The sequence below is a fragment of the Falco naumanni genome, chromosome 13 (assembly GCF_017639655.2).
Source record: "Falco naumanni isolate bFalNau1 chromosome 13, bFalNau1.pat, whole genome shotgun sequence".
Lineage (NCBI taxonomy): Eukaryota > Metazoa > Chordata > Aves > Falconiformes > Falconidae > Falco > Falco naumanni.
Window position 1 is genome coordinate 19,457,120 of NC_054066.1, and position 22,794 is coordinate 19,479,913.

Genomic DNA, 22,794 nt, shown 5'->3' on the forward strand with positions numbered 1-22,794 from the left:
ATACTATGCTTTATTGCGTCTTTATCTTTCTCTGGACTCCCTTGATTATGGTCTGTAGCTAACCTGCTTCAGGCTGGCTTCTGGTGCTTCGTCAAATATGTCATGATGTTTGAGAGGGATACTCCCTAATGCACATCTCCTGCACAGTATGAGCAGTGACATGATGACATGATTTGAGATGAGTATGCTTGATTCTTTTAAGAAGGTGCACATTACTACGTCAGTCACTGTAGGTCCAGCTAATCCTGCTGCTTTTCAGTTATGTAACTACTGAAATACATTCAAATCTATATCCCAGCATTTTTTTTACACTTTTTTTTTGTAGCTGGCTGTCCTAATATTGTAACTTTGCCACAGTTGCTATGAAGGTGTATCTTAATGCTCTCATTTTCACTGGAGTGAAAGGGCATTTCCACATAGCCTTAACTCCTAGTGTGTTTGTAAACGTGTAAATGTGTTCTGTCTGTGATGTTCTTCCTGACCCTTTTCCTTTCTATTTGTGGGTTGAAATAGAAGTATATGGGAATGCAGGTACTTGGCAGAGAGTAGGTAGCGTACTAGCCGTAGGTATTTTGTAGGAGCAACATTCAGATGTTAGATTTCACTCATACCCCAGTAGCTAGCTGCTTGAAGAATGCAGAGTGTATTGGGAGAGGACTGTTGTTCCTAAATTAAGGTGATTAGTCACCAACTGGTGTGAATTCAACATACATGTGGATTGTCTCTGTACTTTAACTAGAATAAATCCATCCATGCCATAACTAGAAAACAGGACTGTAGCTAGCAGTGTGGAGCAGGTTGCCATATGTTCAAGCTAGTGAAACAGAAGGAGTGGAGCTGCAAAGCGCTGAAAATGCAGTTGATGGACCTGTAACTCGAAGGCTTCAGCTAGAGTCATCTTGGTTTTCAGACACTTAGTGATGGACAGTTGAAGTGATGGGCTTTGCTCTTAAGCTGTGTCTTGCTATTAGCCTGAGGAAGCTCAAAAACAGTGTAGGGTAAACTCCCTAGAAAAGGCTGAGTGGAGACAAGAGCAGAATGAGTCATTGAAATCTGATTGAGCAATGCTGGGAAGCTTTCTGAGTCATGTCGCTTATGCACAGCGAGCAGATGAACCCATCTCCTGTGGTGGATTTCTTATTCTGGGCCCTTCTGATTCCAGCAGCTGTGAGTCACTGAATGTCAGTCTCAAACTAATTTAAGCTCTGTTCCCTGCAGTTCTTAACCATTGCAAGCACTAGATCTTTCATTTTCAAAGCCAGTCTGAAAAGAAAGCCACTCATTATTTAAAAACATGTGGAAGATCATACCAAATCTGAACTGTACTACTATAAACCTCATTCTAATTGCAGTGTAACCTTAAAATAATTGAAACCAGTATCTGTGAAACTTGTGCTGAAACACAAATGAGGATCAAAACAAAGCAGGCTTATTTTTACTGCAGCCACTTCAAGGAGAGCCATTGTCATTTTAGAGAGCCGTTCTTCTTGCTGAGCTTTAAGCAACTTTCTTTTGCGTGCTGCCCTTTGTATAGCTTTACTCTCATCTGTTCATATATCTCTCGGCTAGTCATTCTACCTCTTGAGTTTCCAGCTGTGTGGACATGCTCCCATTAACTGATGGAAGTAACTGTAGTGGGGAGAGAGTGTGGTACTCTGGTCTTGTGTCTGGGAAGGGTGTAATGTAAGGCTAGAGCAGAGCACTGTAGTGTTGTCAGTGTTCCCTGAACTCTTGTCACGGGCAGGCTTGGTGAAGGCTGGCAGAGAATGGCACTGCACCAAGCCAAACTTGCTGTAAGCTGTGTTGATGCTGCTGTGCTGTCTGTCTGTGCTTGTGACACTTGGAATTCTTCAAAATGCTGGACTGCAGAAGTCAAACAGAGCAAGGAAAATCTGCTTATAATTGTGTTAAATACCTTGTGCACTTGAGATCTCCTTGGTCCCTACTGTCTTTAGATGGGAGTGCAGCAAGAGGTTTGTACTGCATGTGTCCTTCGACTACCGCAGAGGCCTGACTGATAGCTGGTATAGTCAGGTTAGTCATCTAAAACTGTTCCCTTGTATTCACTGTCCTTAGTCCATGTGACTTTGCATGGTACCTGGAGACACTTTACCAGCTGTCTGACAAGTTAAATTAGATAAATTGCACTTAAATGTGAATTCAGGTTTAATCTGTAGAGCTGTAGAATTGTGAGGATTTTTCAAGCTTGAGGAGAATTGTAACCAGTATGGAGGCAAGCTGCTACTACATGTGAAATAACGCTAGTGCATATCTCTCGGATATATTTATGCTGGTAGGTTGCTGTTATAAAACAAACTGGCAGAATGGTCCTGATCCTGTGGCTGTATCTGTAGTAAGTGGAACTACCACCTCAGGTGTTAACCAGGGGTTCACACGGTGCAGAGCCAGAGCCTCTCTGACTCCAAGCAAGTTGTTCGATACTGAGTTGCATTGCCAGTGTAGCATGGCTGGTATGCACCAGCTGGTTGGTGGCAAATCTCCCTGCATGTTACTATTTCGTAGTAAATGATGATTTGCAATAAGAACAATTCTGGTCAGTAGTCATGGCAGGGGGTGGTGTGTAGGTATGAGGGTATTTAGAGTAGTAAGGGCAAAGTAGGTCAAAAACACCATAGAGGTACTGTGGATGGCACCATAAAATGGCATGCTAAATTTGCATAAGTGTACAATGGTGCATATAGCAAGTAGGTTGATTAGGGAGCAAAGGCAATTGTAGCTTCACCTGTAATGTGGTTAATCACCTTGAAGACTGAATTCAGTCTGATCTTGGATCATTAGCTTCTTGCTGAGTGGTGGTGAAGTTGGATATCAAGAACCACTAGGAAAAGATCAAAGCATATGTATGATTGTCATATTGTCTGTATCATAGTTTGCTTACATCTTGAATAACTTGTGCAGTTTTGTGCTCACTTTCAGGAGGAAAACATTTAGAGGAGGCGCTGAGAAAGACCAAAGCATAAAGCAATTTCCTTGTGAAGAGCAGTTGAGTAAGGTGGGAACATCTCATTCTGGGAAAGGAGCAATGAAGGCAGTGGAGAAGGTGGAGATGTGTGGGGTTTAGTTTTTAATTGCTTCTTCCTGCAACTGAACTGGAGGCCCTTAAACAAAGGTGGGGGAAGGAAGAAAAAGCAGGCTTAAAACAAAAAGGGAGAGTATTTTATACAGTGGTTATAAAACTAGACATTTTTTTTTGCTGTGGGAATGCTGCTGATGCTGAGATTCAAGAAGAAACTGAGCAAATACCTTAAAGAGAGAGATCTATTGAGAGTTTTAAAATAAGTCATTGCAGAGGTATCTCCTGGGGAGTGTTTTCTTGACCTGTCCTTACTGTTATCTGACTGTCCCGTCATTGTTGACATCGGAGGCTAACAGATCTGCAGTATGAAGCATGTGATTCTTAAATGTGCAAACAAAGCTGTTTAGGTTAGGAGCTAACTGTGCATGGGAAGTTTGAAGCCTGAACTCTGCTCCCAATGTGTTTGTATAAGGAAGAAGCCTAGCACTTCTTTGCATTGACAAATATATATTTTTTTAAGGACTGAATGTGTTTGCATTGTTCTGTATCTACTCTCAATCTGACAGGTGTTTACTAATGTGTAAGTAAGCAGTTGACTCTGCTGCTTAGTGCTGTGATGCAATTAAAAATTCTGATGTTTACTGGTAACTTAAGTAAAGCTATTACAGAATATGTTCTAACCTAACATATGAGAAAACATAGCCTCGTTACCTCAGTCAGCGTTCACAGTTTGTGGATCTTCCTAAGAGAAGACTTTTAATTTCCAACATGAAGCTTGATCAGCAGTCTTCTATGCGTTTTGTAGTCATGTAGTAAATATTCAAGTCAAGGCTTTTTCAGAAAATGATTGGCTTGTCATGCTAGCAAGAGGTTTTGTCTTGTATATACTGTGTGTCTGATGCTGTTGCTCATCAAAGCAGACTTTTCCTTTATGCTAAAAATAGTGAAACAAATAACTTAAGCAGCGTTAAAACCCAAGAGGGTGATTTTTTTTTTTTTTTAAGACTAGGATGTGCTTTCTAGGAATCTTCTGGAAAGGGTTTGTAGGATTCATGTGATCCAGCTTTGACCAGTTGCATAAGCTTCCAGGAAACTATTCTACGCAGTATAAGTCTTAAAAAGGATGCAGGATCTCTTCTTTACCTTTGGTAGCAGTAGTCCATATCTGAATGTGGAAGCCAGCGCTGTAGCGGTCTGAAAAGGCATCCTTGTCTCTTAGCTGGAATGAGAAAATACTAATTAGGAAAGAATTTCCTAGAGCAGGCAGCAAGTTACTGTCATTCTCATAATGGTTCTTTTTTTAACCGTTTGGCCTGTGTGAATGACCTTTCAAATGTTTGCTGGATTACAGCTTCAGCATCTGCCAGACTTGTTGGGCAACTGTATTCAAACAGATAGTCTTCATGATTTGAGGTCTAGCCCTGCAGGCCACCTTTCAGTGGCCTCCCTCGTGCTTGTCAGGGCTGTGTGTGTGTTTCATTTAAGTAGTTAGGAGTCTGTGGTACAGCCACTTCCTTAAATTTGAGAACCTGGGTTTGTTCTGTTCACCAACAGGATTGTCTCTGTCTTCTGGCATAGGGATGCTGGCCTTGCTGCCAGCTACACCATGTAGCCCTGGTCCTCCTACATGGGACAGTAAGCAGCTACAGAGGGCTTTTCCCACTCTGTAACTACATGGGAAATTCAGACTCTGTGCTGCCTGTCTTAATAGGCTTGGTTACAGAGACTTGTACTGGAAGTAAACAAAATACTTGTATCCTGAAGTTATGAAGTGTCATTAATGGGAATGGAAGAAAAAAACATATTTGAAAATCTCTTCTGTGCTAGATGGAGTCATGACAGTGCTATATGAAGCCATTGACAAGTGGCAGGAGGCAGCCTGTTAATAGGCAGAGACACTCAACCAGCAGAATGTGGGAGTAAAAGCCAGGAAGCTCACTACTGAGCTTTCAGAAAACTGCTAGTCTGTCTCTTTCTCTCTATTTTGACTTAACAACTGACTGATACTTTTTTGCCTTTTCCTTTTAATGAGCAGAATCAGCCATCTGGTAGCTGAAGAGCTATAGCAGAGAAGTATGTGTAAATTAGTCTCAGAGGACTCACTAGATGTAGCTAAAAATGTTGGTGTAAAGGTTTATGAAATTTGAAGTTTGTGTCTCTGAAATTAAAACTAGTGGCTGTACTATAAATTAGTTTTAGCACAGAACTTGCATCTGCAGCGGTGCCTTCAAATAGACAGCTACTTTAGTTTCTTGAATGTAACATCTAGAGGTTATGTTACACTTGGTACTCCAGGCTTCTACCCTGGAAGTCCTTTTGTCCCTCTGATGTGTGTATTGCTTTTGTATTCTCCTTTTTTTTCCTGGCCTTTGAGATGATCTGAGGCCAGGTCACTTTAACTTCACTTTTGCTGTGTTCCTGAGCAAGTATCTGTTGACTGTTAGCATCTGTCTCTAGGCCAGCCTCTCCCTATCCTTTCCGTCCAGCCCAGACAAGTGGGTGTAGGCTAACCCACCCCAACAACAGTGTGGAGATCGTTGGTTATCTAAGGCTCTGCAGTGCCAAAGCTGAGAAATGCCAATGTGATTGTCACGAGGCTTGCCCTGTCACATTTGTAGTGCTCTTCTCTGTAAGCCAACCAAGCAGTTGCTGGAGTGGGTATTATGGCTTGGACTTAAGTGAATAGGGGTGCATATGGCTACAGGAATAGGATCTGGTGAAGTAGCTGCTGTGTACTTTAAAAAAAAAAAAAGTCTTCTGCATCAATAATGTCTACCAGCTTTGTAGCTCTCCAAACCAATCTTCTGGTGAAAAAGGAGAAGATTACCAGTTTAAGAGGGTAACTTCTGAGGCACTAGCCCAAATTAAAGTGGGTCATAAAGAGATCTCCCATTCCAATGGCACCTTGTGGCCAAACTGGTCTTGGTTTGGTCTCTGATGCGTTACTCAGTGTGCTGCTGCTGGGGATCAGCAAAGGCTGTAACATTGCTGTAGCAAAACCATATAAAAGCTGTAATAAACCAAAGTGTACTTGCTGCTGAGAACCCCCTGCCATACAGTAATAGGCTTGGTAACATCTCAAACATTTGTGTGAACTGCGTGCAAGAAGACAAACTAAGAATCTCGTCAGGTTTTTATCTCAGTCATTGGGGAAATAGAGCCTTTGTAGTAGAAATAAAGGGTCTTTGATTTGCTTGTAGTTCCAGGCCTGTAGTTTTTTTTTCTTGCGTTCAGGGAATAGGTCAGGTACTACTGACACTTGAGGCTTGATCTGTCTGTGCTGCCAAATGGAATGATAAGTGTGTATCTATTCCAGTGCTAATTTTAAGCTTCAGTCCTGGCTACAAATGGCAGTCACATTCAGAGCCTCATGTGTTATGGGATGCATGGTAGCTGATGTATACACCTTGACCTCAGCTCTTGAGTTGCTTCAGATGATCTCAGGAAGTCACTCAGCTGGGCCTCTGTCAGGATCCCTGTGGTGGCTCTTTAGGTCTGGAACAAGGCAGTTTGTTCCCAATGGGCTTTCTCATTGGGTCCTTGTTACGGTGTGCCCCCAAGGGGCAGTTCTGCAGCAAACATGAGGGAATGCTGATCAGGAGAGACTGGGATGTAGTTGGGGCTTAAGTACTTAGTCTGTACTGTGCATTGGGAACATGTACTTTTCCATAGAAAATCCTAGCAGATAAAAAAATATAATCTGTAACTGCAGCAATAAGGCTACTTCCCTCCTCTCCAAAGTAAAACACTGTTTCTAGTAGAGCTCCTTACTTATAAAGGACTGTTCCCTCCAGCGTGTAAGCATGAGGCAGGCAGTTGCTTCCAGCACTGGAGCTGCTCCCAAGTTTCTAGCTGTCCTGCTGAGGCTCAGCCATGTGCTAGCCTGGCCAGATGTAACAAGATAAATTAGCTGAAGTAGCCCACACCATCAAACTTCCAGGAATATCTCTTGTCCCTCCCAGCAGTCTGCTGGAGTTGGTATTCTGTGGCATCAAGATGTATGCTGTAAGGTCCTCACTACCACAGGTATTGTAAGAATTGTCTTCTGCTTGAGAATGGGTGTGACAAAAGGTGTCTGCGCCCTGGTGAATAGCCAGCAGGTGTCAAAGTCTGTGCCTGCTTTACTGCTTGCTGCCATGCAGCCTACTGATGTATGCCCTCTCTTGCTTCAGGTCTTAAGCAACATGGGAAGAGAAGACTAAAGTTCCATCATGATCGGAGGCTTATTCATCTATAATCACAAAGGAGAGGTTTTAATCTCTCGAGTCTACCGGGATGACATTGGGTAAGTGTTTGTGTTGCATCCCTGGTCCTTGCATTTCTGTCTCATTTTGGTGCAGTCAACAACTCAGAGCTGCTTTGTTCTGCTTTAGCTGTGCATGCATGTAAGACTGCAACTTAACTTGCTGCTCTAGGCTTAGTTCAGGAAAAAAAAAAGCTTGTTAAGCCCTGGTCACCTCCAGATGGTAGTAAAGAATGGCCTGCAACCAAACCTGGGACTTTATGTTGGATGGTAGAGATCTGGCTGTTGCTCCAAACGCTTCAGCAATGTGAACTGCCACTGTGGGAGTCTACCAGCCTCACTGGTATAACTTTATGGGAGCGGTAATGTGGGAACTGTCTGCCATGCATTATAACCAGGGCTCTGAGTTTCAAACAGATGTCTAACATCAAGTATAGGCATGCAGAAGATTCTGGTCTTGGAAAGTTATGCCTACAAGCAGTCTCATAATAACCATAGTTGTACACTTAAAGCTGGCATTCTGTCCCCCAACTTTGTATGGCAGCCTTGTATATGAAAAGCTTATATTCATTAGGTAAATAAAGTTGTGGGAAGCGCTGAAAGCCTTTGGTAGATTGTAGGTGTGTCATTGTACTTCACACAACTGTTACGACGCTCACTTAGACTGGATCTGTACAGTCCTTAGGCAGCTAGCTCCCAGAAGAAACCCTACTAAAAATTTGGTGTCTTATAGGCAGTGGATAGAGATATAAGGAACCCAGTATCAAGCGATGATGATGATTGAACTGAAAACCTTAAGTGACTTTCTTGTGAAAACCCACTAGGAAAAGTAATGTACTAGTGTTAGGCATTAGGTGGAAGTTAGTAACTGAAGCAGCAGAGTTAAAACATAGCTAATGGAATGATGACTGTGGTAGATGTTAATTCAAAGTCCAACGAGAGCACCTGGCCAGTTCAAGAAAAAATAGTTTGTACCAGGTCTCCATAATGAATAGTAATAGGATGTGCTGTGAAACAACTTGTTGCCACGAATGACAAAAAAAACTGTCAAGCCAGTCTGCCTTCAGACTGCTCTGGTCTGAAGCGTGTGTTCCTTCTGGTTATGGATTGTCTAGTAGAGGTTAAAAGTTGAGGTAGAACTAGTAGCTAGTCAAGTCTTGCGGTGTTTCATTGATGGAATAGCAGTCAACACTGTCTGTAATAATAAGGCTTCACCTAATGAGCTTTAAATCTCTTGGCTTGTTCTGAATCAACAAAGGCAGAGTAAAGTAGCTGTTCTAAGGTTGAGTAAGTTGTTCCAGGACTTCCACACAGAGCAGAGCCAAGGAAGCATTGTACTTCTGAAGCAGAAAAATACTGGCTGCAAAGTTTTTTACCTCTGGTGTACTAACTCATTTTGGCATTGCATACTTATCTGATTTGCTCTGAAGAGCTTCAGCTTATGCCACATCTGATTTTGTAAAGTTCTCCTAATGAATAGATATCACAGTGATGGAGCCAAGCCAGTCTGGATTATAGATAAATTGTGAGAATACATTGGGTGTTGGGGGAGAGGGGGCTAGGGACACTGTTACTGCAGTTTCTGCCAAAAACTTACCTTTTTAGTGGCTTGTGAACTTAAAGCACTTAACGATAGAATTGTACTCAAAGCAATGTTTATTCAAGAAGACCTTTTAATTTAAAGGGCATTCGGGCTGTGCAGATGTGAGCTGGGGAGTAAAGAAGTTACTTTTAATGTAGTGATCTTCTATTGCTTTTAATTTTGACTCCTTCCTCTTACAGAGCGAGCGACTTGTGTTCACTATGTGATAAAGTACTTCCTGCTGGCTGGCCAGGCAAAACTAAAAAATGTGTTTTCCTGTCTGATCTGTCTTGACTTTTTCATTTGGCAGAAGATGCCAAAAAGATTCAAGTGTTTTCTCTAGGACTTCAGGACTCAGTGTTCCCTTGAGTGAAACCCTCCATTCAGTTCCTGTGGAAGTGTCAGTCTTGTGACATAGGTGGAGCTGGTGCTGGCTGTTACCCGAGCTTGCTCCCCAAGGTGTTGGATTCCTTCTGAAACAGGCCTTCAGACCTGGTTTGGAATTTTTTTAGATATGTAACCTTACATAACAAGTTATCTTAAAATGGCTGCATCTCATCTTGTGGTGTAACAAAATAACTGAGAATCTTGCCATTTCCTAGCCTGGATGTTAGCATCAATACCAGGTCTACTTACAAGCTTTTTGTGTCCTAACCTTCAGAGGGGGAGGTAGGGAAAGGAATAGCCATGATACTGTAGCTTGTACTCAACACTGAAGGAATTCTGTCTCTAACCAACCAACCAGGTAATAGACTTCTAGAATACTATACAGTTCTTAATTCCTAAATGATAGATCTGGAGTGCTGAGGGCTGAGCCCACCCAGCTTGCTGGGAGTTACGTTGAATGGGAAATGAGCATAGCTGCTGCTTGTCTGTGTGTGAGTGACCCTTAAGATTCCTTGGTCTTGCATTTGCCTTTGGCATTCTGAAGGCTCAGCTTCTGTGTTGGGAGAGATTAAAGTTTATCAGTGGTTCTGAGAACCCCTCCTCTTGCACAGTTTGTCTAAATAAGCACATACTAGCTCAAATGTTAATGAGCAAAGTGATGGTCAATGAAGAAACCCTTCCCTTGACTTTGTTAAAGGCAGAAGTACCACAAAACTTGAACTTCCTTTGCTTGCAACTTAGAATGGCTTTAGTGCATGTAGTGCATCTGTCCATACAGCAGCTAGCTGCATGTATAAGCAGCTTCTCAAAAAAAAAAAAAAAGCAAAGCACTGTACATTTAATTCAAGATACTATGGAGGCCTCTACTGTGATCTTCAAGTGCCTTGTTCTTCAGTGACGTAGTCATTTGGAGAACCTACCTGCATTTAAGAATGTAGCTATTTAATAAAAATAAGCTATTTGAAACTGAGCAGCTTACATGACAAACTGCATGCACTTTATAAATGTAATAGGCATTTGGTTTCTGAGCTTCTTATACATCACTACAGCTTCATGGCTCTTGATCCTTAAGGAAAAAAGTGCAAGCTGGATAGAGCAGTATCTGAATCTGCAGGATGTGCTGTATCTTTCCAGATGTGCTCCAGCTCTATCAAACTTGCTGTATTTCCTGTTGGCTGGACCAAGTCAGAAAGCATCAACCCAAACAACTTAAAATGAGAAGTACTGTCATAGAAATGCCCGCTTGGACTTGCAGCCCTGTTCTGAGGCAGGCTGGGAAGAAGATGCTTGATATTCTGTGGTCCCCAGGCAATGCATCAGATTGAGGCCTTGGGGGTTTTTCCCCTCCAAGGTCTGTTACATGTATTAGCAGAGTAGACTGGGTATCACTGATGTGGTACAGATGCAGCTCATCTGGACTAAATGCCCAGTTAGCCTTAAAATTCAGCTAAACACAGGTCTGTCCACGCTGGCAGCCTGACCATGGCATGTCAGCATTGTGGCTTGCGAGGGCTTCATTGCTGCCACAGCTTGTTAGTGTCCATCCAATACCACCTTGGCCTTTTGTGCCCAGGAGCAGGGGGAGGGGGTGTTGTTTGGTCTCTTCTTATCTCTTTGGATTCATTGTGCCTTGTGTGTGTGTGTTTCTAACCCTTTCTCTTGTTGCTGTCACTCCTCCTTTCTCCGCTGGCGCCATTTCTGTCCATCCCATCTCATTGGCTGCTGTAGCAATAGGTAAGACACGCGTGGTAGGCCATGACTGGCACTGCACAGTGGGCAACTGGTGGGCTAGAAAAGCATCGCCGACCTGAGGCTTCTCCTCTAGCGTGCACCAGTCTGGTTTCTGGTTCTGGTACTAGTTCTAGTGGGTTAGAACTTGAGGCTGGGAGGGCTAATGCTCCAGAACAAGCTGAACTTTCCTTGCAAGGCTTACTGGAGGGGAGGAACGGGGCTTTTAGATATTGTTATTTCATAGTAGATCAAATTGCTTTCTTATGGAAAAATTAAGATAGAAATGAAACATTAATTTAACTCAAACTTCCAAACATTCTGGAGCAGTAAAACCTGAGAATTATTTGAAAGCCAGAACTTTACTTACGGGGGAGCATGTTTACTGATGAAGCTTCTACATATATACTCAGACCTTCAAGGAACAAACACCTGCTGTGGTAGCATATGTTCCCTTGAATATGCTTTGTTTTCAAACTTGGAACTGTCTGCTGGATTGTTGACAACCCTCAATGCTTACAAGCATTTGTATGCCTGTATCTTTGCTTGTAAGGATGCTGTTACTGTCTGCTCTGAAACATGGTGCTGCATAATCAGTACCATGGCCTTGATGCTGCAGTCAGAAGACCTACTGTTCCACACAGTGTCTGAGAGTATGAGTAGTAAAGCACAATTAGATGAGTCTTGGCTTGGTGTATAGATTACTGCTTTAAGTCTTGGTCTTGTCATATAAAGCACTCAGGCTTCCTTCCTGTGTTCTTAGGATTGGTGGACTTAAACTTAATTTGGGGAGTTTATCCTGACTTGTAGCTACAGGATAAGGAAACTCTAGTGTGGAAGAATTACATCCGGAATGCCCTGTTCACCCAGGAGGGATTTGTTTAGTGTCACTAGTGTATAAACAGCTTGGATTAAAGATGGCAGCAGCTAGGGGAAGCTTGCACAGCACACTTTCAGCACTGTGCAGAACCTCTTTACTGTAAATGGTGCTGGACTGTCCAGTGCATGTAATGCAGTGCCACTAGCATGCAGCACTATAGGGACCTTAAGTCCACATGCAAGAGACCTGTTCTGAAGCCTAGCAGGCTTGAGAGGACGTGTAACTGGAAAGCCAAAAGTGTTCCTAATCCTGCTTGCTGCTTTGAGCCTGCCCTCTGTGGTGCGTGGGGCATGGAGGTGAGGCAGATCTGAGAACTAAATCTCCCTTTTGTGGTATACCTGGACACTGATGTCCGTCAGGTGACCCCGGTAGGTTTTGCTGGTGTTTTCCTTGGTGGTATGTCTGGGAGGCAATGCCGTTGACATATATCTTGGGAGACTACAGCTTGCTTTGGAGCAAGAGTACGAAGGCCTGGGCATGCAGAGTAGACAGTAACTAGGTGTTTAATCAGAAGCGGGCTTTTCTTTGAGCTGTAAGACACTACTATATTTATTCCCAGCTATGGCAAATCAATTGGGAGTGCTAGCAAAAGTAATTGAAGGGAAGGCTCCTTTGCCATCTGACTCCAGATGGAGGTTAAGTTCTCCTTCTGACTACAGTGTAACTGTAGTGCAAAGCTCTTTAAGAGACCAGTAGCACTGTCTTTCCTTTAGTTTGTGCAGAATTCAATGTCTAACGTTGCTCAGAGCCTTTACTTGTCCCTCTTAGAGACATCCCCAGGCACCCTTCCTAAGTGAGTTTGGTGTATGTAGTTCAGTGTCTGACTGTAATCGCATAAGCAGAACTGTGTAGCCGGCTTGTTTTCATGTGTGCTGTGCTAACTTATCTTTGGTGGTGATCTTGTAGGCGGAATGCTGTTGACGCTTTCCGCGTCAATGTCATCCACGCACGGCAGCAGGTACGCTCACCTGTCACCAACATCGCCCGCACAAGTTTCTTCCATGTCAAGCGCTCCAACATCTGGCTGGCTGCCGTCACCAAGCAGAATGTCAACGCTGCCATGGTATTCGAGTTTCTTTACAAGATGTGTGACGTGATGACTGCCTACTTCGGAAAAATCAGTGAGGAGAACATAAAGAACAACTTTGTGCTGATCTATGAGCTACTGGATGGTGAGATGTTTCTGTTATCTGCTGTCTGATACTGCATTTGGTCATTCTAAAACCCTTAGCTTAGTTTGGTGTAGTAATAATCCTTGAAGTATTTTTAACATGTGACTGAGTTCAAAATTACTTGTTCTGCTTTCAGATGCCACCTGTACTGTAAGTGTGGATAACATCTTAAGCCTCATACCCTTGTGTTGATCATGGCTCTCTGCTGAAATGTTGGCACCTGTGCACTTGTATAAATGAGGCAGCTGGTACTGCACCCCAGCTTCTAGGTGGATCCTGTGTAGATGTAGGGCTATCTTTATCCTGAGGGCTGTCATTAGCATCTCTTAAGGCCATCTGTCCCAGCTAGTGCCCAGGTGGCTCTAGCACAGTATGGTAGCAGTCACCCCAGGCTGCAGCTAGTTGCCTCTTGGGCAGTTCTGAGACGAAGGAAATCAGTAAAACCCAACCTGCTCTGTACCAGCCCTACCTCCCCCAGTGATAACGGCTCCAGATTTTACCACAGAATAAGAATACCGTGTCCCTTCAGCTGCTCGCGATATCAGCCTGCCTGTAGAGATTGCCCTTAAGCTGTCCCTGTTTTGCATAATATGAGCACTTTGTTTGTATTAGTTAAGCTTCAGTTTGTTTTCTGGACAAGGCACCACACGTGTGTCCTGGGTTTCTTAGCCAAGGGTCACAGTGACTGATGGTTTCTCTATTTCCTCTGTGGGCAGATCGAGAGACTGCTGTTTCTCTGCTTTGGTCAGTCACTGCTGTCTTCTAGTAGGCACAGAGAGATCAAAACCTGTCAGCGTGGTGTTACTCGGTGTTCATGTTAGTGGTTGTCTTCTCCCCTCTAGATCTCTTGTGGGTTGTTCCTTTCCTTTTTGAGGGGAGTGGGTGTTAAGTGCACTGTCTGTGGTTAACATCTGTTTCTCTCCCACACTGATCACCCTGCAGTGCCACTATTCTGCTGTTGTTTTTGTAGGTTTTGATTTTTTTGATTACATCTTCATAAGAAAATAAAAACCTAAATAAAATGCTGTGAAGATAGATAATTCTTTTTCTGCTGTTGGATAAACCCTTTTTATTGACTCCTCTGTGTGCCCTGTGCACATGGCTAGACTAATTGATATTTAGGCCTAAAGTGCAGTTGCTCTTAAAAAGCAGCAGATTCGTCAGTTGGACAGCTTTCCGTCACACCTTCTCTCTAAAATATTGCACTGGGAAGTCAATTTAGCAAGGCTGTTTCTTTTCTCTTAGTAAGGAGTACTCTAGCAACTTACCCAGAAATGTAATGTGTAAGTAGTGTCTGTGCACTAATTGGCTCTCTCCTCATAGGACCAGCTGGCACGTTTGTACCTTGCAGTTCTGAACTAACCTCCTCTTATCCTTCTGTAGAAATCCTGGACTTTGGCTATCCTCAGAACTCTGAAACAGGGGCCCTGAAGACCTTCATCACTCAGCAAGGCATCAAGAGTCAGGTAACCACAGGAATTTAGGGTACAGCACTGCTCTCTCTGCAGGTTAATTTTCTGTAAGCCTGTTCAGGAAAGTACAGTCTTAACTACCAACTAACCATTTGATCTGTGCTGAGTGGAGGTGCCAGAGTAGATAGAGGACACCCTGGCAGGGATATAGTTCAGGGGCATCTTGTTGTAAGTATCTCTGTGCTTGTGTGACCTCATGTTTCCTGGCACATGATAAGATGTAGGAGGAAGGGCCCTGAGCTAGGATAATGCATATAAATGATTGCTGGCTTTAGACTCTGCTCTCTGTCAGCTTCTGACAGAGGATAAACAAATCTACCTGATGAACCAGAAATAGCTCTTCTGTGTGTGAATCTCGCTGAGCAGGTCTGTTCTCCACCAGTCTTCAGTGCTTTGAGCTGTCAGGCTTTCGTGCTTGCCTTGTAATGAACTGTTCTTCAGTCTTGTGAATCTTGCTGTCAGTCAGGGAGCTGATGTTATTCTGTTGCTGCCTGTGCATCTTTGCAGGTGAGCATCAGTACAGTCTGAGCTTTCTCATGTTAGAGATGAGAGTCTCTACTGTGAGTTTGGCACAGTATTAACCCTTGCAACAAAGTTTACGTGGAGGTAGAGGATAAAGGGTACCTAAGGAAAAAGACACTTAAATTGGACTGTTCTTGGGAACATGTTTTAGACTACTCTAATCCTACTCCAGGCTACACCCCTCAAAGCTAGACATCCCATCTTGGACAGCTCATGTTCATCTTCTGAAAACAAAGGATTGTTATAGTCAGTGTTTCTCATGTCCCCAAGGAGTATTGCTCACCTTGTCCATCTAACACAGCTACGCAACTCATAATGAGGACCTAGCCTAAAACTCACTAGTCTTCCCTGTGTAGCAGGTGAGTCAGGAAAAAAAGCTGGGAGTCAGTTAGTACTGAAATGTTACAGATCTGAGTGAAGCTTCAGCCCCAAGATACAAACAGAAGCAAAGTGCTAAACAAGAGCCTGCCTTGCAACTGTTCTTGTCTAGGGTAAGTGGAGGTCATAGTCTCTGGAGGCTCTGTTTCAACTCTGTTCATCAGCACTGACTTCCTAAGAACTCCTTTTTAAACTTCCAATCTACTAGCAAGACTGGCTGCATTGCTCAAGAAGGAGGTGAGAGCGAAGCTGCCTCTGAGCAACATATTTCCTGCTAGAACAGCAAACAATGTTTTGCAAGAGGGCATGGATATATCAGTGGCCAGATGTGAGCGCATCCGGTCTGTCCCCCGTCCCAAGCCCTAGTGTAAATCACTCTAGCCTTCTGCAATCTGACATTTTGGGCAGTCAGCATTCAGATAGCTGAGTCAGCTCCTGTTCCTAGGAAAACTCAAAACTAACCACCACCCTCACTTCCTTCCCTTGCTCTCTTTTTGCTTTTGTCTGCTTTAACAAACTTTTATGCTGTTTGTGTGCAAACCACTGTCACAGCATCTTACTCCATTCAACAGCAGATTTAGCCCTTCCCTTACAAAGGAGAGTTTGGGCTTCAGCTTGATGTAAGTAAGCAGTTATTCTGCTCTGGTTTGGAATTTTCTGCAGCCCACTGCAAAAAACAGAAGTAATCCTTCCCAGGCACGGTATGGCAGGGCATCAATTCAAACAGTACTTGCCATGTTCCCTTGTCTGCTCTCTACCCTGGTACATTTAGCCTCCAGCTTCTCCTTCACTTTACAGCCAACTTCTGGCAGGTACCTTGGACCAAAATCTGGGACTGGGTGGCCTGTTGTCAATGTTCCCTTATCCCTGCTTAGTTCCTGATGGTGCTCTCTCTGGGCTTGTGTCCTGATGAATTTAAGGAGAAAAATCCACAGTTATGGCAGACTTGCCAAATTCAACTTTTTAACTTTGTTCCCAATGAAAGATTTGAGGCATGCTGGGCTGCTGCACTCTGAACGCCCACCCTATATGGCCACAGTGGTCTTTTCAGGGCTGGTGATCTTGGAAAACAAGACTGCCTTATCTTTTTTGGAGGTGGGTCCAATATTGCTGTGTTCCTTGCCATAGGAGGCACCCTTCTGCTCTGGGAATAGGGTGATGTGGCACACAGGTTTTAAAAGGTGCTAGTGTGCAACATGGTTTCACTTCTAGTTCCTCCCCATGAAGTAGCCCACTACTGAAATGGCAGGACTACAGGCTGTGCTGATTGAAGTCTTCTGTCAGGACTGGTGCAGGTATTGGCTCGGATATCTTTTTCCAGCAGAGGCTAAACCTGCTTTTACAGCTCAAGGTGGTGCTGTGCTGCGTGTACTCAGCTCTCACTCTTCAGATGGTGTTCGGCATCTGTCCAGACTTCATTAACTAGATGAATGCTGTAACTTTCTTTCTCTCCAGGTGCTTTCTGGGAGTGAGTTGGTCAACTCATAGTTACAGTGTTTCCCCAAACATTAAGACATAATGTAGTGCTGAAATGCTAGTGTTACTTCTTGAAAGAGAGGAGAGGGCTGCCCCCAGCTGCAGGAGCCCAGGAAACCTGGTAGCTGTCTGCCTTTAATCTAGTCAACATCCTGGTAACTGAGTACAAGTTGTTGGATATTATTGTCCCATTTTAGCTGACTGACTTGGAACTTCCCTGAGCTGGACCAGTTGTGAGAAATTTCAGAGCTGGGTGTCACCAGTCCCTCCCTTGGGGAACACTCATGCTACTGGGTGATCTCTGCTTCAGCACTCCCCAGGCACCTGCTTCTACATCCATCCAGTCACTTTTTGTAGCAACCAGTTGAGGTTCTTCGCACTTACACTGTTGCAGGAGATGGACACTGATCATGTGCTGATGTTCCCCTTTGGAAGCCAGAGAACTGGAAGTTATATCTGCATGTGCCTCTCGTTCCTCTTAAGCCTGAACAAAGCCTTGAACAAGGCAGATCAGGAGGCTTTTTTTGTGGGACAGACAAGGGAAGTACTGTTGTACTGCATTGAGCATTTACCTAGGCAGTTCCCGGGGGAGTATAAAACTGTCGCTTAGAAGTTATGATAATGACTCTGCTTGCTCAGGAAGTGATTCTGTCTGTGGCAAGAACGTGGGTGAAACAAAGTGCTGCTGCTTTAAAGCTGAGATCATGTACTGCCACCCTGTGGGCCCAGTGCAAGGCTGGTGTGGCAGGACCCACTTCTGTGTTGTGCAGTTGTGGTGGAAGAAGCAGAATTAATAAGAATATAACTTTATACAGGACCCAGACTTAAGTCTGCCATCCTGGGTGCCTGGTGCTTCCCATAGTCTGGGTGTCTGTGCCATGGTAAACATCCAAGGCTTGCTTTAGGAATGGCAACATTACTGGGAGTGGTGTTTGGCCTGTCTGTCACTCCCTCCGCTCTACCTTGTATCTGGGTGGTGCATAATGGGCCAAGCCTGAAAAGCCATTTCACTGCTAGGAGTGCTGGGTTCCCTGAGGGGAGCTAAAGGTCAAAGCCCCTCATCTTGTTTGTACTAATTGGCTGCCTAATTAATGAGCTGGCCTGCTTTGTTCCTGTCCTGAGGTAGCCTTAAGCTTAACCTGCCTCTTTCTCCCTTCCTCCCTTTTCTCGCTATTGACCTGCTTGCCTGTTAACCCTGTGTGTACCACACTTGCTGCTATACATCTACTTCTTGACTTTCTTCGTGTGACTGGATCCCGCCTATAGCATCAGGTAGGAAACCTCCTTGTGCCTCTCAACACAGCCTGTAGTGCTCAGAGCCTGGAAGCTGTTAGATGCAGGTTAGGTTAGTGTTGGTATGTAGCTAATGACTGCAGTCCTTGGGGACTAGCTGTCTTGTGGCCCTGGGGTGTTGAGTTGGATAAGGCCTGTCAGCTGCTTCTCTGCTTAATGTGGATTGATGTGACAGTCTGAGTCATGATTTGAATGTCATTGGTGGAGCCCATGCCTCCTTGCACCTAGATGTAGCTTAATGGACTAGCTAACAAAATGGGAAAACCTTTCCTGCTGTTATGACCAATTTTTGGTTAGGCATAGGATTTGCTGCACTGAGGAGACAAGAACCAAATCATGGGGGCTGTGATGGCACCCGTATCTAAGCATCAAAAGCAGTTGTGCGTAATAAATGGCAAGTGGTCGCTTTTAGATTTAAAGCAAGGTTTCTTAGTCTTTGAATTAATCTAGATGTCTAAGATGTCATCTCTTCCCTTCAGACTAAGGAAGAGCAGTCCCAGATCACTAGCCAGGTGACTGGACAGATCGGATGGAGACGTGAAGGGATCAAATATCGTCGCAATGAACTCTTTCTTGATGTGCTGGAGAGTGTGAATCTTTTGATGTCCCCGCAGGGTAAGTAGGAGGCATTGAGCTGGCATCCTTTTCCCCTTCGAGGTTTGAGAGTGGAGACTTGCGTAAGTGTTCTGAACCGTGCTCTTCTCTACACCAGGTCAGGTTTTGAGTGCCCATGTCTCTGGCAGAGTGGTGATGAAGAGTTATCTGAGTGGAATGCCAGAGTGCAAGTTTGGCATGAATGACAAGATTGTAATTGAAAAACAGGGCAAAGGGACTGCAGATGAAACGGGGAAAAGGTAAGAGACATTGGGGTAAAAGCCACCTGCCACTAGGGGCTCTTATGAAAGGGCAGCACTTAGTAGTTCTTCTGATTTGACAGACAAAGCTGATCTTTTTGTCCCTTCAGACATTACTGCTAACTCTTCTCTGGGTAGGTCAGTTGTCATGCAAGCTACCAGCCTGAGTGCCTTAATACAGAGGGCTTCTCTACAGCTCTTCAGGTATTAAGATTCAAATGCAGTGTTCAAAAAAAAGCCCACAAGATTCAAAAAACGTTAAGTGTGGAGTTCTTGCAGCTGGAAACACTGCGAGATGGATTTTCGCAGGGTTTGTCTCTAGCAGTCCTAGTCAGTGCAGAGACTCTTATTCATAGGATGCAGTAGTAGTGCTCTGAGGGAACAGTGAAGGAACCCCTCTGACCACAGCCTGCTTGACTGTTCCCACGAGCTGGAACAGCTGACAGACTAGCCCTGGATAAGCCCCTCCTGACATACATGTGGTCAGTGGCTGTGTGGATTAAAGGCTCATCTCTTCCAGGAGCCCAGCTACCTTCCTTCCCAGCTGCACCCTTATCAGTACCCACACTGAAGCTGAAAACAGGTCTTATGCCTTCTCCAGCCTTCCTGCTTGGGGTGAAGAGATAAAAGCAAAGGGACTACCACTTTTCTCTCACTAACCATTTGTAACTCAACTGTGTTTCTCTTGGTTGTTTGTTTTTTGTTTTTTTGCTGACCCCAGTGAATTGGGAAGGTAGATAATCTGCTTCAGCTATGTGTGCACTCTGCTCTCCCCCTGTCTCTTGCTTCGTGTGACTTGTGCATGTAACTTGGATCTCAGACACTTTCCATGATGGTTCCTGTAAATGGAGCTGAGCTGCTATTTGCCTTTTCTCTCAGAACCAAGCCAAGAGCTATCGCTTCACTGTCACCTTTAAGCCATCTTTCCTGTACTTGAATCTAGCTAGTAAAATGGATGAGCCTCATGTGGCTGCCCAGTAGGGATGTAGTCTAGTGAAAATGTCATCTGTGTAGGCGTCTGCAGAGTCAGTAATGCTGTCCCAAAGCTTCTGTGCCGTGAGTGCCTTTGCCTGTAAATGTGCCATTTTCTTGAGTTCTGGAAGTAAGATAGACAGGGACTCTTGCTAGGTGGTTCTCCCTAACTGGCTCTTCAGTGGGCAAGAGCTTGGAGGTGTTACTCTCCAGAAGCATTTAGTTATGAGGTGACCAAAAGGGACAGCTTCTGCCAGTTGCTTTTTGGCATCTAGCGTGTGGCAATGCCAAGCCCTGAGTAATGCTGCCTGAGACCTGGAGCAGTGTTAGGCAGCAGGGCTTTCCCAGCAGATTTCCAAAGAAACAGGAACTAGTTGGCTAACATTGGCTGTTACCTGGCCAACTGGTTAGGAAAGACCTAACTCCCACTTACAAAGCACCAAGTGCCCCACTGGTTTGTGTAACTAAACAGCCAGTCAGGCTGGGGTCAGTCTGCTTCCCACTGGTGCAGGTAATGGTGATTCCCAGGACAGCTGAACCTGCCTGTAGTGCTTGTACTATCAGCACGTTTACATGGTTGTCCTGTTAACCCAGCAGCTGAGGCAGCCTAGATATTGCAGTACTACACTGCTGCACCTTCTCTACGCTGCTGCCTCTTCTGTTTCTACCACCTTCTCATTTTCTGGTCCCTCCCGGTAGCGAAGAGGTCTTGTGTGTGACCTCTGGATGTGTAGCAAGGAAAGTATTCTCAGACTAGAACTCAGTACTGGCAGGTTAGGCTAGTGCATCTACATGGACAGATTGTAGCTGCGCAGATTTTTTTAGAAGTGAGAGATAAAAACTTTATGGCATAATATTGTGGTCTTCACCAAATCCAGATCAGAATCGAACCACCTGCTGGCAGTGTGGAAATCAATAGCTGTGAAGAGATTTCTGAACAGGAGGATCACAAACCTGGCATCTTGTGGCTGTGTGGCAGTGGGATAGCTTTGGACAGGAAAGTGTTTTCTCTCCTTTTGAACTGTGCTGTGAGAAGACTTGGGCTAGCGGAGTTGCCTTTGCAGTACTAAGGTGCTGCTGGCAGGCAGACCCAAGCATTATGTTGCTGGCTATGACAGAAGGGTGCTGCTCTAATCTCTCTCCTCTTTGGGGAGAGGAGGGAGAGAATTCCTTTGAATGAGCTTCCTGAAATAAGATTTTTGTGGTGGTGAAACAAGGAAAGTCTGAGCCAAGAGGCTGCTGTCCCTTAAATCTCTCCCTGCCTCCCCATTTCCTGGACACCTGTGATGGCAACATGCTCTGTAGAGTAGTTTCTGCCTGGGCAGACTTTGACTGCACCAACATATCTGGGCTGCAGCTTGCACTTGTTTAACTGTGTCTCGTGTTTTTAGCGGCAAACAGTCAATCGCCATCGATGACTGCACTTTCCACCAATGCGTGAGGCTCAGCAAGTTTGATTCTGAGAGGAGCATCAGCTTCATTCCACCAGATGGAGAGTTTGAGCTCATGAGGTACTGTGGTGGGGGATGAGCGGGCTGGCATTGGCATCTGCTTGCTGCTACAGCAGGGTTGCTGCTCTCGAGCAGACCTGCAGCCCTTGAGCACCTAACAAATATGCACTTGCCTTCTTGTTTTGAGTGGAATCTGTAGGGTGTCCCACAAATACTCCTTTAACAAATGTGGTAGAAGCCCAGCTGCGTGATTTCCTTTGCCACTACTGTAGTGTTGGATGTGGGTTTCCTTACCCTTTAGCTTGCTGTATCTGTGTTTTCAGTGTTGTAAAATCTGTGTCCTTGAACAGGGCCATTGGCAGGAACCAGATATAAAACTTGGGACTCAATCGCTGCCATATGGCAGCACAGATCTTACTGCTGCTTCCTTCTAGGACGGCTCCCGTTCTGGCTGATGTTTCTGAGCTGATCCCTGTATGCAGAGAGGGTCGCTTTAGGAAGGTGGTACAATTTAAGACCATAAGGGAGTTAACTCCTCCTCAGACTTCACTGTTACTTCCATCCCTGCAGATACCGAACCACTAAGGACATTATCCTTCCCTTCCGTGTGATCCCACTGGTGCGGGAGGTGGGTCGGACCAAGCTGGAAGTGAAGGTGGTCATCAAATCAAATTTCAAACCTTCCTTGCTGGCCCAGAAGATAGAGGTAAGAGGGGGACAAAAAAAAAAACCCAACAACCTATGGTCTCTTGTGCCTGGGAATTGTGCTGCTTTGTCCCCTGCTGCGCGTCCTCACAGATGAGTCCTCAAGCTTGTACAGGCCTACAAGTGAACTGGATGCCCCACAGATGCATGATGCTGTGCTATGGAAGGGAACCGCCGCAAGTAGGGAGCGGGAAGTTGTTTCCAGTTGCACAGCCTCAGCAGAGGCCTCATTCCCTGCAGCAACTGTTCACTTAATGTCTTGGCTACTGTGAGAAGTGCATGTTCTGCCTTTGTGATCTGATGGTATGTCAGACAGGCAGCAGGCTACGAGCTGTGTAAGACAGGCTAAGGGTGGCTTTGCAGCTTTGTCCCCTCCTGGGAAAGGCTTACTGCTGCAAAGCTGGGCTGTCCAGAGCCTGGTGCAACCAGACGTCCCTGGCCAGCCCAGCATCCTTCCTGAGCTCATCTGTCTGACACTGGCCAGGCTTCCTGCAGCTTGAACTGGGGAGCTCTGCCCTGTTCCTTGCTGACTGTTGTGGATTCTGAAAACATGTTTGAATCTTTTGCTTGAAAACGAGAAACTGGAGAGCTAGCCTAGGATGCTTTGTGGTAGCTGATGTTCTTTCGGCCCTGAGATGGGAG

The 22,794-nt window shown here is 44.8% G+C and overlaps 1 protein-coding gene across 11 annotated transcripts in view; it reads left to right on the forward strand.

Moving 5' to 3' along the window:
* The window catches only part of AP2M1 (adaptor related protein complex 2 subunit mu 1), a 29,653-nt gene that overhangs the window by 4,918 nt on the left and 1,941 nt on the right, over window positions 1-22,794 (forward strand). For 4 of the 11 annotated variants that reach the window (XM_040613026.1, XM_040613027.1, XM_040613029.1 and 1 more), the window contains 10 exons: window positions 7,210-7,322; window positions 10,978-10,983; window positions 12,764-13,029; window positions 14,413-14,495; window positions 18,144-18,149; window positions 18,650-18,785; window positions 18,883-19,024; window positions 19,746-19,757; window positions 21,388-21,507; window positions 22,018-22,153. In XM_040613026.1, coding sequence (XP_040468960.1) covers window positions 7,249-7,322; window positions 10,978-10,983; window positions 12,764-13,029; window positions 14,413-14,495; window positions 18,144-18,149; window positions 18,650-18,785; window positions 18,883-19,024; window positions 19,746-19,757; window positions 21,388-21,507; window positions 22,018-22,153 — 981 coding nt within the window. In that variant the 5' untranslated portion in view covers window positions 7,210-7,248. The remainder of the gene's footprint in view (window positions 1-7,209; window positions 7,323-10,977; window positions 10,984-12,763; window positions 13,030-14,412; window positions 14,496-18,143; window positions 18,150-18,649; window positions 18,786-18,882; window positions 19,025-19,745; window positions 19,758-21,387; window positions 21,508-22,017; window positions 22,154-22,794) is intronic. The other 7 variants (XM_040613032.1, XM_040613031.1, XM_040613030.1 and 4 more) reach the window with 7 other exon arrangements.